Raw genomic sequence first — 14,364 nt, forward strand, 5'->3', positions numbered from 1 at the left:
TAATAGATATGGTATGAAGGTCAGCAATAAAAAGACAAAGACAATGAAAATAGGCAGAATCATTGAAAATGTCAACTGTGTTGTGAATGGAGAACCTGTGGAACAAGTAAAACATTTCAGCTATTTTAGGCACAATTTTTACTGAAGATGGTAAATTAAATATAGAAATAGACAACAGAATCAGCAAAGTTGGTATGGTGGGAAGTCAATTGAATAAATTCATATAGAATAAGAGAGAAATTAGTCGGAACGCTAAATTAGCTGTATACAAGACAGTGTTCAAACCAATTTTAACTTATGGATCTGAGAGCTGGGTCAGAAGTAAAACACTTGACCAAAGACTAGCGACCGCAGATATGAGAGTCCTGAGAAAGATTATAGGCGTGAACAGATGAAATCAATGGCAATATCATATTAAAAACGAGGATATTAGGAAAGAACTTGACATTGTCAGCATCCAGGAATGCGTTAGCAGAGCTAATCTCAGGTGGTATGGTTACCTAAATAGAATGGGAGAGGAAAGATCAGCAAAACAAGTGTTCTCTGCCAGGTTGGCAGGAAAACGACCCAGAGGAAGACCAAGATATAGGTGGATTGATACGGTACAAAGTGCTTTAGACGATAGAAATATAAGATCTGATAATGTTGGAGTCTTGACAAGTAACAGACTGATTTGGAGGAAAATTGTAGATAGGAAATTAATAATGATGTAATTTTTTTCATGTAGTACCATTATATCCTGTACACCTCTTGAGGGTACATGGCAGGAATTTGATGATGATGATGAAAAATCATTGGAGACTGAAATTAAGATCACTCCATGACTATAAACAAATCTCAAATCTTGAAAATGACCTGAAATGGAAGACAAATTAAGATTCATATTTTGAATCACGAGTTATTAAAAAGCAACAAAGCAGCTAAGAATATAAACCATGTCATAAACTGAATATGTTCACTTTTCATATGCTAATCCAACCTATGAAAGGTTGTAAACCTACAGTACTTTAATACTGTGGGTTCAGTTTGTTAGAAGCAAGGTTCATTAGTGCAAAGCAGCAAGCTTTACACTAATGAACTTTACTTTAAGTTTCTTGGAGAGAAAAATCCTGCCATCACTGTGTTGAGAGGACAATGTCAGATAATCAAGAAATCTTGCTTCTGAGACCAACATGCATTCTTTTCAGGCAATTTCAAATCTCCAATGGGCAGGGCAGTTAGTCTCACACCAGCTAATCACTATCTAAAGCATTCTAACAGTGAGATTCAAACCAATGCGGTAGGAGAGCAGAGAAGCTATTGTGGAGTATGTGATGGGTTTCATTCAGATACACATTTTTATTTTTTTTATTTATTTATTTTTTATTAGGTGACTGTATTAAGCAGTCTTAATAAAAGAACTGGAAAGAAATGGGGTTAATTAAATGCGTATTTCTTCCCAGTTTTTTCAGAAACTAAAACAATTTGTTATCTATAATGTATTCATTCAAAAAAGAATTACTGCAATTTCAGATAAATGTATATAGATCAAAAGATGAGCATAAATAATTCTCATCAACATACTAATAACACACACAGAGAGAAATTTTACCGGGATTCTTCTAAAGGATGCTGTACAGTTAGAATACTTGGATGACGCAGCCTAGTTAGTTGTGCAACACCTTTTTTTAAAATGTCCAAGATAATTTCACGATCTCTTTTAGAATATCTTTCTAGTTGCTTTTTCTCTAGAACAAAAACAGCTGCTTCCTAAGAAGAAAATGGTATAATAATATATCAGTGACCAGCTTACCAGAAAAAAACAAAATACATCAAAATTGTCTCAAATTTTGGTTGATATACAGCTGCACTATACTAACTGATATGATAAAAGTTAGAAAATTTTATTCCATAACATATAAAATACACAGAATTCTGAAATAGCATTAAATTCTTAACATTTCCAGATATAAATACATTTATAGCTGGCAAAATTACTACCAATAATGACATCTCATGATCTAACATGACAGAATCATGGTGATTTCTTTAACAGGTGCAGAAACTTAAATAGCAGCTCTTCAACAGAATTCCATATGGGCACATTTATGGAGAGCTACAAAACACCTAGTGATTTCACACCAAGTATTTTCTAGTATGTAATGGAATTTCAGGTACCAATTATTAACAGTTGCAACTCAATTGCTTCCTTCACCTAATTTGTGCATAAAAAAAATGTAGCATACAAAGTGCTCCACAAATCAAATATGGTTTATATCATATTTGATTTGTGGAGATGCATGATGGGATTATTCTTCCAATCCAATCCATCTGTCTAAAACTCAGTTAAGAATGTAATCGTTTTGCCACTAGTTGGTGATAGCAATTTATTATACTGAGAAGTAGCTAACTATATGGACAGCCCAGTACTGGTCAGCTGTGTGTGTGTGTGTGTGTGAGTGTGAGTGTGTGTGTGTGTGAGAGTGTGTGTGTGTGAGTGTGTGTGTGAGTGTGTGTACATGTTTGAAATATTATAATTTTGTATGTGATGCCATAAGCTAATTAATAAATAAATAACTGAATCTCAAAAGACATATTTCGGTGATTACACCGCATTTTTTATTATTCAGTTATACAATATGCTGAAATAATAGTTCCCGGAAAGTTTCATAAATCACAGGATTTACATCTTCAGGGATAATTAGTATAACTTAAAGTTTAAACAACAGAAATTAATAAATACAAATCATAACCATCTGGCTATTCATAAACTCAAATAACAGAATGCAGATATGAAACGTTATTGACGTTGAACAATACTGGACGATGTCACATGTTCTTGTTCTCGTTCATACAGTCCGAACTCAGATTGAGGTAGATTTTTTTATTAGAGCTGACCACACTTGATGGAGAATTAAACCTTGATTTTTATTGCATTGGGTTGGGTTTTTCAGCATATTAGCAGCTTCTTTAAATTTTCTTATATAGCTGTTGTTTTCTATGTATCACATAGAAAACCAATCTGAGTTCGGACTGTATGAATGAGAACAAGAACACGTGACATCGTCCAGTATTGTTCAACATCAGTAACGTTTTATATCTGCAATCTGTTATTTGAGTTTATGAATAGCCAGACGGTTATGATTCGTATTTATTAATTTCTCTTGTTTAAACTTCAAGTTATACTATTTACCCCTGAAGAGGTAAATCCTATGATTTACGAAACTTGTCGGGAACTATTATTTCAGTATACTGTATAACTGAATAATAAAAAATGTGGTGTAATCACCGAAATATGTCTTTTGAACCAATTAGCCATAGAAGTCTACGCCTGCAATTACAAACTTACGGTGAGTGCTTTTGGCATAAAGTTATACAACTAGAGAAACTACGCATTAAACATCTCAACTTAATTAACCGTCTAATTTTCCTCATCCAATGCATAGATAACGAAGTCATCCCAATATTCATCAAAATCAAACGCATATTCCACACAAACAAGGCCTCCAGAATTTATCATAAAATGGAACTAGCTTTTTTAAGAGAAAGAATTACAGTCACTAGAGCTGAATTAGCATTAATTATAATAACACTTTTTCTCTTCATAATGAACTGGCCACATCTCTTGGAACAACATCGATAGTGTTTCTAGATCATTCAAAAGTAGTTATTAACCTTTCTTTCTTCGAGAGTCCTAACAAAAGAAGAGAATAACTTTTTACTTAAGGGTTTTAACTTCCCCTTAACCCCACGTTTTCTACCAAAAATTGATATCATAGCACAAATAGAAAAAGGAATTAGAAATCTACCGGACAACATGGCAGATCTTATCCGTATAGAGAGTACAGCTCTACTATTAAAAGCAGATTATCTCATAGGAATCTACCTTACAATGAATACGCTTGCCTTAAAAAATTAAAGGATGACAAAAATATTGTCATAATCAAAGCAGATAAAGGCAACGCAACTGTTGTTTTAAATGCTACAGAATATGATAACAAAATGAAAAGTCTCCTGGAAGATACAAACGCCTACAAACCCTCAGACAGAGACCCGACTTGGTATACACACAAAAAAACAAATGATCTCATAAAAAAAAGTGCCTCTCTGGATGGAAGAACTTAAAAAATACTTACAATCAAAACAACCTTTGATACCAAGAATCTATGGTGTTCCAAAGATCCACAAGACAGATATACCTTTAAGACCAATAGCAGATGGAAGAGATTCACCGACTTCCAACTTGACGAAATACCCCACCAACATGATCTCACATCATATAGCAAAAACATCTTCCTTCATAAAAAATAGTATGCATTTCATAGAAAAAGTGAAAGATATACATATTGGTCCAACAGACATCTTAGCAAGTCTAGACATTATCAGCTTGTTTACAAACGTCCCGAGACAAGAAATTTTGAATCTCCTAGAAGACATCTTCTCTCGGGACATCTTAGATCTTTTTAAACATTGTATAAACAATACTTTTTTCACCTATCAAGACAGAATCTGGGAACAAAAAGGACTGGCTATGGGTTCATCATTATCACCAGTATTAGCAAACCTATTTATGGAAAAATTTCAAAACAATGCTCTTAAGAATTACCATAAAAAAACAAAAATATGGCGATGCTATGTACACGATATTTTCATCATATGGAATGGAACAACAGATGAACTTATCAATTTCAAAGATTATCTCAACAATTTGCACAACACCATAAAATTCACTTTAGAACAAGAAGAAAATAGAAAACTTCCTTTTCTAGATATTCTATTAGAAGTTAATGAAGAAAGTAAACTCTCCTTCTCAGTATATAGGAAGCCGACAAACACAGGAAGATTTCTAAATGCAGCCTCACACCACCATCCTTCACAAAAAATAAGCTTAATTAAAACTCTTCAAGACAGAGCATACAATATCTCCAGCATACAAGAAAGATGTAATGAAGAACTAAAATACTTAACACAAATCCTCCAACAGAATGGGTATGAAACAAAAAACACCAAGAGAATCCTTAAAATGCCTCCAACTAACAACACAATAAAACAGTCATAATAATAAATTTAGTTTAATCCTTTATCCAAGCGTGAGCAAACAAAGTTTGCACCTGAAAGTATCTTCAGGACTGGGGTAAGTTGGTACAACACCGGGCAACTCATTGCAAAGGTGGAGCAATCTAACATCACTCCTATCTCAGTATCTCCCATAATGCAAAACAAATCTCCTTGAGGATATGTATAAAGTTATGCATTAAGGGAAGGGCCACTACCCTGACTAGTTTAGACCTTTATTGAGGTCTCTTCAGTGGGAGCCAGGCCCAAGTGGAGATACCAGGTAGAAGCATTAGCAAGGTCATCTCTATCTATAGGAGTTGCCAAACGGTGTACCACCTTTTTTGTAGACGAATATTTTCATCATATGGAATGGAACAACAGATGAACTTATCAATTTCAAAGATTATCTCAACAATTTGCACAACACCATAAAATTCACTTTAGAACAAGAAGAAAATAGAAAACTTCCTTTTTTAGATATTCTATTAGAAGTTAATGAAGAAAGTAAACTCTCCTTCTCAGTATATAGGAAGCCGACAAACACAGGAAGATTTCCAAATGCAGCTCATTTGTTCTTGTTTGCTCACACTTGGATAAAGGATTAAACTCAATTTATTATAGTCTAACCAAGTGAAAAATAAACTTCAACAATAAAACAGGATTACAAAAACGCAATCTCACTTCCTTATATCAAAAATGTTACAGATAAGCTAGCCAAATTAATGAACAAACACAACGTAAAAGTAGCCTTCCTTCCTATGGAAAAAACTCAAGATTCCTACATCCACCAAAACCACCTCATCATCCTCTTAAAAAACCAGGAGTCTACAAAATCCATTGCTCTTGGGGGATTTGCTACTTAGGACAGACAGGAAGATCTGGAGAAATACGCATGGCAGAACACCACAAAGACGTGCAATACAAAAGAGAACAAAAAATGGGTCTTGCTTTCCATATCACTTCCACTGGATACGATGTACTCTGGCAAAAGACGACGATGCCATACATAGAAAACAACAGCTATATAAGAAAATGTAAAGCTGCTGCTAATATGCTGAAAAACCCAACCCAATGCAATAAAAATCAAGGTTTAATTCTCCATCAAGTGTGGTCAGCTCTAATAAAAAATCTACTTCAATCTGAGTTCAGACTGTATGAACGAGAACAAGAGCACATGTCATCGTTCAGTATTGTTCAAAGTCAATAACGTTTTATATCTGCATTCTGTTATGAACGAGAACAAGAGCACATGTCATCGTTCAGTATTGTTCAACGTCAATAACGTTTTATATCTGCATTCTGTTATTTGAGTTTATGAATAGCCAGACAGTTATGATTTGTATTTATTAATTTCTGTTGTTTAAACTTTAGTTATACTATTTACCCCTGAAGATGTAAATCCTATGATTTACGAAACTTGTCGGGAACTATTATTTCAGCATATTGTATAACTGAATAATAAAAAATGTGCTGTAATCACCGAAATATGTCTTTTGAACCAATTAGCCACAGAAGTCTATGCCTGCAATAACTGAATTCCTTTTTTCACTTACAAAAGCATGAAGATAATTCCTTTGCTGAACAAACAACTATTTTGTAACCACCACATGAATTAGTAAAAACAGTTTGTGGGAGGAACTTCAGACTCAATTTTCCTAAAATATTATTCCAAGTCTGAATTATGTCTCCTTCTCACTCCTGTTTTTTTTTCCCCCCCTTTTTTTTTTGCTAAAATGTTTAAAGATTTACTGCTACTCTGTGTGTGTGTGTGTGTGTTATAAGTTAATTTATGTTTGTCAAATTTATACAATGGTATAGTCACTTAAATTGAATAAAACATGGAAGATAAACAAACAAATGTTGAAATCAGAAATGGCAGGAAAAACCAAAGGCAGGCCAAAAAGTGGTTGATGTAGTTATAAATGCTTCAGAAAAACGAAATGCAAGAATTCTGATCATATCAGATAACTTACAAATACAACTGGCTCACTATAGTATGCCACTACTCAATTTGCTCAATAACAAAATCAGTCTAAACCAAAATTCCATAGCACCAATGCCATACTGAATCAAATTCATTAAAACTATGCTCTGATCCATGTGATTTCATATAGTAAAAGTCAACTGTAAGATCTAGAAGAAACCCGATTACAAACCAGTTGTGAATTCTGAATTGTGTTAAATTATCATAACTTGATACTGTCCTTGAGGCATCAGGTGATGGATAATGTGCTTCAGAGTAAAAGTAAAAAATCTAAGTCTATATGTAGATATGGTGGACTCAACCTGTCTTGGACAAATGAGAATTAGATGGACAGATATGTAAATGCAATCTGTAATCATTGCTATCCATATAGAAAATGAAAAATTCTCAAGTGGCTGTGCTAGCAGAACCAACAACTTATTTTTTTTTTTTTTAATGGTTGATCTTTTGATATTATTTACTAATAACAAATATTACTTTTTAATTATTTGATAGTCAGGAATTTATTATTAGAAACCGGCAGTTAATTAGATTCTAAGCAGATATGACAAATGGACATGACAAATGCTTCATTAAATTTCTGGGATTAGTTAGAAATATGAAATGGTTTTGTGGATACTGAATCCATCTAAATACTATCTATATTGGTACAATTTTTAGAATATTTACGAATTGAAATCAAAAGGAAATTTCTAGTAGCTGAAAATGAGAATGAAAGATAGTTCACATAATGATAGAGATTGGAGAAGATGTTTGGAAAGAGAAAACAGATTAAAGAGTATTTCAAAATGTTTATATATTATGAATGCATAAAGGTTAAAAGAATAATCTTACAAGGCTTAACTTATAAACTAAAAGAATTTGGCCTCCTATCATAGAGATCTCTAAATCCTGGTTTTAATCAAGATATTCTTGATGTATAAGTAGCTGATGGGAATTTGTTTGTTAAAAGTGACTGAACAGATAAAAGGGAGAAGTTTTTTTTGATTATCAGAAAGGATTTAGATGTGACTGATGATAACTGATCACCGACTGAATTCCTATTTAGGAGAGGAGCTGATTGTTACTTAATAAGCACAGAAGCTGTACAGTTAAATATGGATCATTCTATGTGAAATCCTAAAATTAAGAATTAAACTGAAGCTGCATAATTTTGGATTTTGATGAAAGTAAGTTTTTTGGTTAACATATCCTTTACATAGATTTTTTTGGGAAGATTTTAGTTGGAAGATGAACTTCATTACCTAGTGTGAGCCTGCCACCCTCACTTAGTGGAGGCCTGAAGTGATTTGAAAAAATTCCATGTTTGGTCTCTACAGCAGAGTTTCCAGACTGCTAAAAAAAATATAAAATGAATAAAAGTGGGGAAAAAATAATCCTTAGTCCACTCATGGTACTGTAAAAATCTCACATAATTGTTTCACTTATGTTTCTTTTTACATCTTTGTATGTGCTGAGTGAAAAATTTCATTTCAAAATAAGAAATACTTTGTTATATGAAAAAATGTGTTTGCATTCATTAATGCAATTGTATATGCTTAGTATTACTGGAGCTTCTATGTAGTTAAGTGGTGGAGATATTAAAGGAGACTTAAATGTAGTTATAAGTAGTTAACTTGCTTACCATAATGTAGTAATCCTTGAGAATAACACAGAAATGCTGTGTGTATATTTTATATGTTTGTTTATAGTAGTATTATGGGTAAAATGCAATATTGTATATTGTGCTTTTATGGCAGCCATTTTGTAGGCCAGAGAATGCAAAGGATGATGTGGGTGATATGTATCAGCAAATAAATTCAATAAGTAGAGGGAGGGTAATTATTATGGGTGACTTTAATTAAGAGGATATAGATTGGAAGGAAGAAAGGTCATTACAAAGCTGGGAACTATGAGAAACTTAGAAAATTGCTTAGAGTAGTATACTATGGAAGAATATACTTCAGGGCAAAGATGTTAGTAGTGCATGGGAAATGGTAAAGGGATGTTTGAAAGAACAAATAGCTAACTGCATACCAAGAATTAAAAGAATTAATAACTGGGAATTAAATGGATGAGATACAGCATTAAACAGCACATGAATCTCATCCACATGGTCTTATGACATGTGGAAGAGATTTATAGATATAGGTGACCAGCAAGATCCCAGAGTAATATGAAGTGCAGGCCAGAAGAGTGACTGGTATGGTAAGGAAGGCAAAATCAGAGTATGAGAGGAGATTAGCCAAATGAGCCAAGAGTAATCTGAAAACGTTTTTTCAATATGTGGCAAGCAAAAGAAAGAATGACCACAGTAGAATGATTTTGAAGAATGCAGAAAGCAGGGAAGTGACTGAAGCAGATAAACTAGTTGAATTAATGAGCAATAGTTTTGCAAGAGTTTATCATCCAGGTGATATTACAGTAGCAGATATGACAGGAATTAATGTGGAAGTAAGGATAGAGGAAGTTGAGATACACAGGATATTACAGAATCTGTAAGTTAATTCAGCTGTGGGTTTGGACAGGATATCAGCTCATGTATTACGAGAATTGGTAGTCCTTGGATTAGATTGTTTAACCACACTACCGGCCAAGACGTCAAGGTTATCATGGATGCAAAGTGCATATTAAAATTGTAATACCATTGGTATTACACTGAAATATATGATGGATACGAAGTGTATGAGGATGTGTATTTGATCCATAATGGCCGGTAAGGTGGTTAATCTGAGTTTCAGCTCAGTTCCATTGCATAAAGGTGGTTCCAAGACCAAAATAACTAATTACAGACCAATTGGCATTTCTTTCAGGAGTGGTGGGCAAAGTATTAGAGAAGTTGGTTAAAGACAAAATTCAGGAATGGGATATTGTATGGGAATGGAGCATGGCTTTGTGAAGGGTAAGTCATACTTCTAGTAATTTATTTCTATGATAAGGTGACAGCTGGGATGGATAAAAGTAATGGCTACATGGTCATACTGTTGGAGTTCACAAAGGCATTTGAGAGGATATTGCATGGAATTCTGATATATAAATTACGTAAAATGGGTATGCACATCAGGGGCTCACTTTAGTTAGCCCGGGAGTGGAAAACCCGAGGTACCTGATGCTGGACCATGCCTTACTTCATGTAATATACATCTGTTATATTATCTGTAGACTGGTCCCTCCTCTTCCTCCCTTGCTTCTTTCTTTCTTCTCTTCTTGCTCCTTCCCCCGAATGCTATTAGAGTATTCGAGGGGAATCTTTCCTATTTTGCTGTCATTTCGTCTTGTGCTAACAGGACATCACCAAACACTGTAACATGATCAGGTCATCAAAAAATGGTCATAACGCATCGTCCGTCGCACGGGTTACCAAGTGTTCAGGTTTTAGGCAGAGGGACCCATTCGAAAAATATGTTAGTCTCCCTTAGACACCACTCTGCTAGAGGAAACTCCATCAATGGGCCCGCTACCTGTTTGGGGAGGTGTTTAGGGGCAGCGCAAAGAAATGGTTCTGCAAAAGGACGGAAATGGCAATGACAACGGCACCAGACTATGGCTTTAGCAACTGGAACATCTTCTCTCTGAGAGGGAAGGAGTTGGAACTGATCGAGGAAGCCAAGCGCTACCAGCTAGACTTAGTCGGGCTTTCTTCGACCAAGAGGAGAGGCTCTGGAACTGCCGACCTGAATGAGGGGTGGAACTCTACTACTCTGGTTTTTGCCCGACAATTATCTGCTCAGGCAGGTGTGGGGATACTCATAAGCCCCCGGCTGTCAGACTGTGTTGCTGAGTGGCTTCCATTGGGGGGACAGGTGTGTGTGTGTGTTAAGGCTCCAGATGAAAAACCATGACTTGGCTGTGGTGCAAGCCTATGCACCTAATCTGGAGTCAGAATATTCTGCCTTCCTAGAGGAAGTGGATGCTGCTTTTGACAGGGTGGCAGACATGTTGGAACAGATGACCAGACGTGGAGGGGTGCGGTTGGGAGGAACAGCGACCCTGACCTTAATGCGAATAGGCTGAAATTATTGGACTTCTGCTGTACTAACAGCTTGTCAATAATGAATTCTTTATAGTCTCAGCAGACTTATTTTCCTCAGTGTTGGACGTTCGTGTGAGGAGAGGGGCAGAACTGTCAACTGACCACCACCTTGTTGTCTGCACTCTACGGCTTCAGAAACCAGATGCTACCATCAATGCTGGTAGGCCAATGCAGCTATACTGTGTGAAATGGGAGGCACTGGAAAATGAGGCTGTGAGGAAGAATTTTGCAGATGACATTTCCTCCAGGTTCAAAGAGATTCCCAGTCATACTGCAGAAGAATGGGAGCTGTTCAGAACAGCTGTCACTGCCTCTGCACTCTCATGCTATGGCAGAAAGCGGCTCGGCGTGGCGACAGGCAGTGAGAAAAGGACACCATGGTGGAACCAAGAAGTCCAAAAAACTGTCTGGGCAAAAAAGGAGGCCTACCTAACATGGCTTAGGGTCAGGTCACCTGAGATGCGTTTCCGGTATGCTGAGGCACGAAAAGCTGCTGCTGAGGCAGTAAAGACAGCAAAGCAAAAGGCTTGGGAATCCTTTGGAGAAAGATTAGACTCATCCTATGCAAATGCAAACAAAGTATTCTGGCAGACCATCCGCCGCCTTCGAGGGAGGAAATCGTGCACAGCAATGGCAATTAAGGCCTCTGATGGTGCGTTTTTAACAACTGAGAAGGATATCCTCCACAGATGGAGGGAATACTTTGAGTCTTCTTAACCCAGGTGGCCCAGCAGTTGTGGAAATCTAAGAGGTGCAGATCGGGGCAATGACTAGTCTCACAGCAGAAGAGGTCCATTTAGCAATAAAATTGGACAAGGCTGTTGGCGATGATGAAATTCGGCCAGAAATGCTAAAAGCCTTTGGCGAGCACCAAAGCAATGGCAGACAGGCATAATAATACCAGTCTTCAAGAAGGGAGACCAGAAGGATTGCAGTAACTATCGTGGCATCTCACTGCTCAGCCTGCCTGGGAAAGTGTATGCTAGGTGCTTGGAAAGTCAGTGCAGGAGCATAGTTGAGTCAAAGTTCCAGGAAGAACAATGTGGCTTTCGTCCTGGTAGAAGCATAACTGACCAAATCTTCACTTTAAGGCAAGTCTTTCAGAAATCTTGGGAATATGCCAAGAATGTCTACACGTGTTTTGTAGACTTCGAGAAGGCATATAACCGGGTTCCTTGGGATAAGCTTTGGCAAGTAGTACAGGAGTATGGAGTGGATGGCCAACTATTAGCTGCCATCATGTCCCTGTATGAATGCTCAGAATTTTGTGTCAGGGTAAACAGCACAAAGTCTGAACCTTTCACAGTCTCTGTTGGCCTCTGCCAAGGGTGTGTTCTGTCACCCCCTCCTTTTCAAAATATTTATGGACTGGATTGATAGGCACAACTGAGGCAGTGAGTGTGTCAGAATTGGAAGATGTAGCATTGGATGTCTGCTTTTTGCAGATGACCTAGTTCTGCTTAGCTCTTCCACAGATGACCTCCAACGGACCCTGGATAGGTTTGTAGCTGTTTGTACAGATGCCAGAATGAAGATCAGTGTGGCCAAAACTGAAACATTTCTGGTCTCAAGACAACCATCCCAGTGCACTTTACATGTAAGTGGAGTCCCAATGAGGCAGGGGGAGAAGTTTAAATACCTTGGGTCCATATTCACGAATGATGGAAAATGGGACATAAAGCTAGATACTCGAATTGGCTTAGCAAGCTCAATCTTTCGGGAGCTTGGCCGTTCAGTAGTATTGAAGAGGGAGTTAAGCCAGAAGGCAAAGCTGGCTGTCTTCAATACAGTCTATGTCCCCATCCTCACCTGTAGTCATGAGAGTTGGGTAATGACCGAAAGAATGCAGACACGAATCCAAGCGGCTAAAATGAGGTTCCTTCAAGGGGTTGCGGGGCTAAGACTCGACTGAGTCAGAAGCTCTGCAATCTGGGGAACCCTCAATACTCAACCGCTGCTTCTTCATGTTGAGAGATCACAGTTACAGTGGTACAGGCATCTGGTCAGAATTCCACAAGAGCGTCCCTCCCCTCCCCCAGCAGGCCCTCTTTGCCAAGCCAGAGGGTGGACAGCCACGTGGAAGGCCAAGGACTAGCTCGATAGATTATATCCAAAACCTTGGGTAGACACGTCTGGGAGTCCCACCAGAATACCTGAGCTTGGTAGTGGAGAATCGTGACCATTGGAAGTCCCTCTTGCTGCTGCTGCCCCCACAACCCAATTAGGAAAGGTGGGCCTTGAAGATGTATGTATGTATGGGTATGCACATGAAGCTGGTGATACGGATAAGAGACTGGTTGATGGAGAGATACTGACAGCAGTTTATACAGCTGTACAGTCCTGTAGATAAGTTAAGAGCATATCAGAGCTCTTAATTTGGGCCACTACTATTTAATTTGTTTAACGATATAAGAAATTACCTGAAGGGAAATAAATATTAAGTTGTTTGCGGATGATGCAAAATTAGGTAAAACAATAGTCAATAAAGTTGATACTGATATTTTACAGGATTATTCGATAGACAGGCAGTATAGAAAGAAGAATGTGGCAAAGTGTCAGGTTATGCATTTTGAAGTGAAAAGATTACCAGCTATCTACCATATTGGTAGGACTATATTCCAGAAACTTGAAGCCAGGGATTTGGCGGGGGGGGTAGCGAGTTGAAATTCAGAGAGCATATTGCAAAAGTGGCTAAAACAGCTCACAGGATTGCCTGGTTATTGAAGAATATCCTGATATATACAGAGATAAGAAGGTTATTATTTCACTTTATAAGGACTCATCTAGACTGCACACAGATCTAGTTGCTTGGATTTCCTGGAGATGTAGAGGAGGTGCAGCAGATTCAGAAATGAGTAACTAAGATGGTATAGGACTGTGCAATGTGCCATATAAAGATAGATTGAAGATTTGTGGGTTAGAGAAGCTGGTTGATCGACAGATGAAGAGGGAGATATGATAGTGACATAAGATGCTGGAAGAGGGGGTACAGGATTAATGTACATGAAATATTTCAGTACATGAAAAATGTAAGGAAAATTAGGGGTCATCCATGGAAATTGATTAAGAACATGATTAGTAAGGACTGAGGATTACAATTTTTACTTAGAGAGTGGTGAATGAGTGCCAGAGTCAGGTGCGTGCGTGCGCGTGTGTGTGTGGGGGGGAGTGCTTTCTTGGTGAATGATTTCAAAGATTGATAACTGTTGATTAATGTTTTTGAAATGGATCTCCAGAAATGACTCTACAGACTCCATGGAGGTGCCTATATAATAATAATAATCAAACTGAGGCTCATAATGTGCTAAATTTAAAAATAGATGAGTAACAA

The 14,364-nt window shown here is 37.1% G+C and overlaps 1 protein-coding gene across 1 annotated transcript in view; it reads right to left on the reverse strand.

Moving 5' to 3' along the window:
• The window catches only part of LOC150105927 (SCY1-like protein 2), a 304,184-nt gene that overhangs the window by 269,505 nt on the left and 20,315 nt on the right, over positions 1 to 14,364 (reverse strand). The window contains exon 3 of the mRNA XM_090393688.1: positions 1,592 to 1,749. Within this exon, the coding sequence (XP_090249814.1) occupies positions 1,592 to 1,749 (158 nt within the window). The remainder of the gene's footprint in view (positions 1 to 1,591; positions 1,750 to 14,364) is intronic.

Source organism: Typopeltis vanoorti, chromosome 6 (genome assembly GCF_054136105.1).
Source record: "Typopeltis vanoorti isolate ZY-2024b chromosome 6, IOZ_Tvanoo_1.0, whole genome shotgun sequence".
NCBI classification, from domain to species: domain Eukaryota; kingdom Metazoa; phylum Arthropoda; class Arachnida; order Uropygi; family Thelyphonidae; genus Typopeltis; species Typopeltis vanoorti.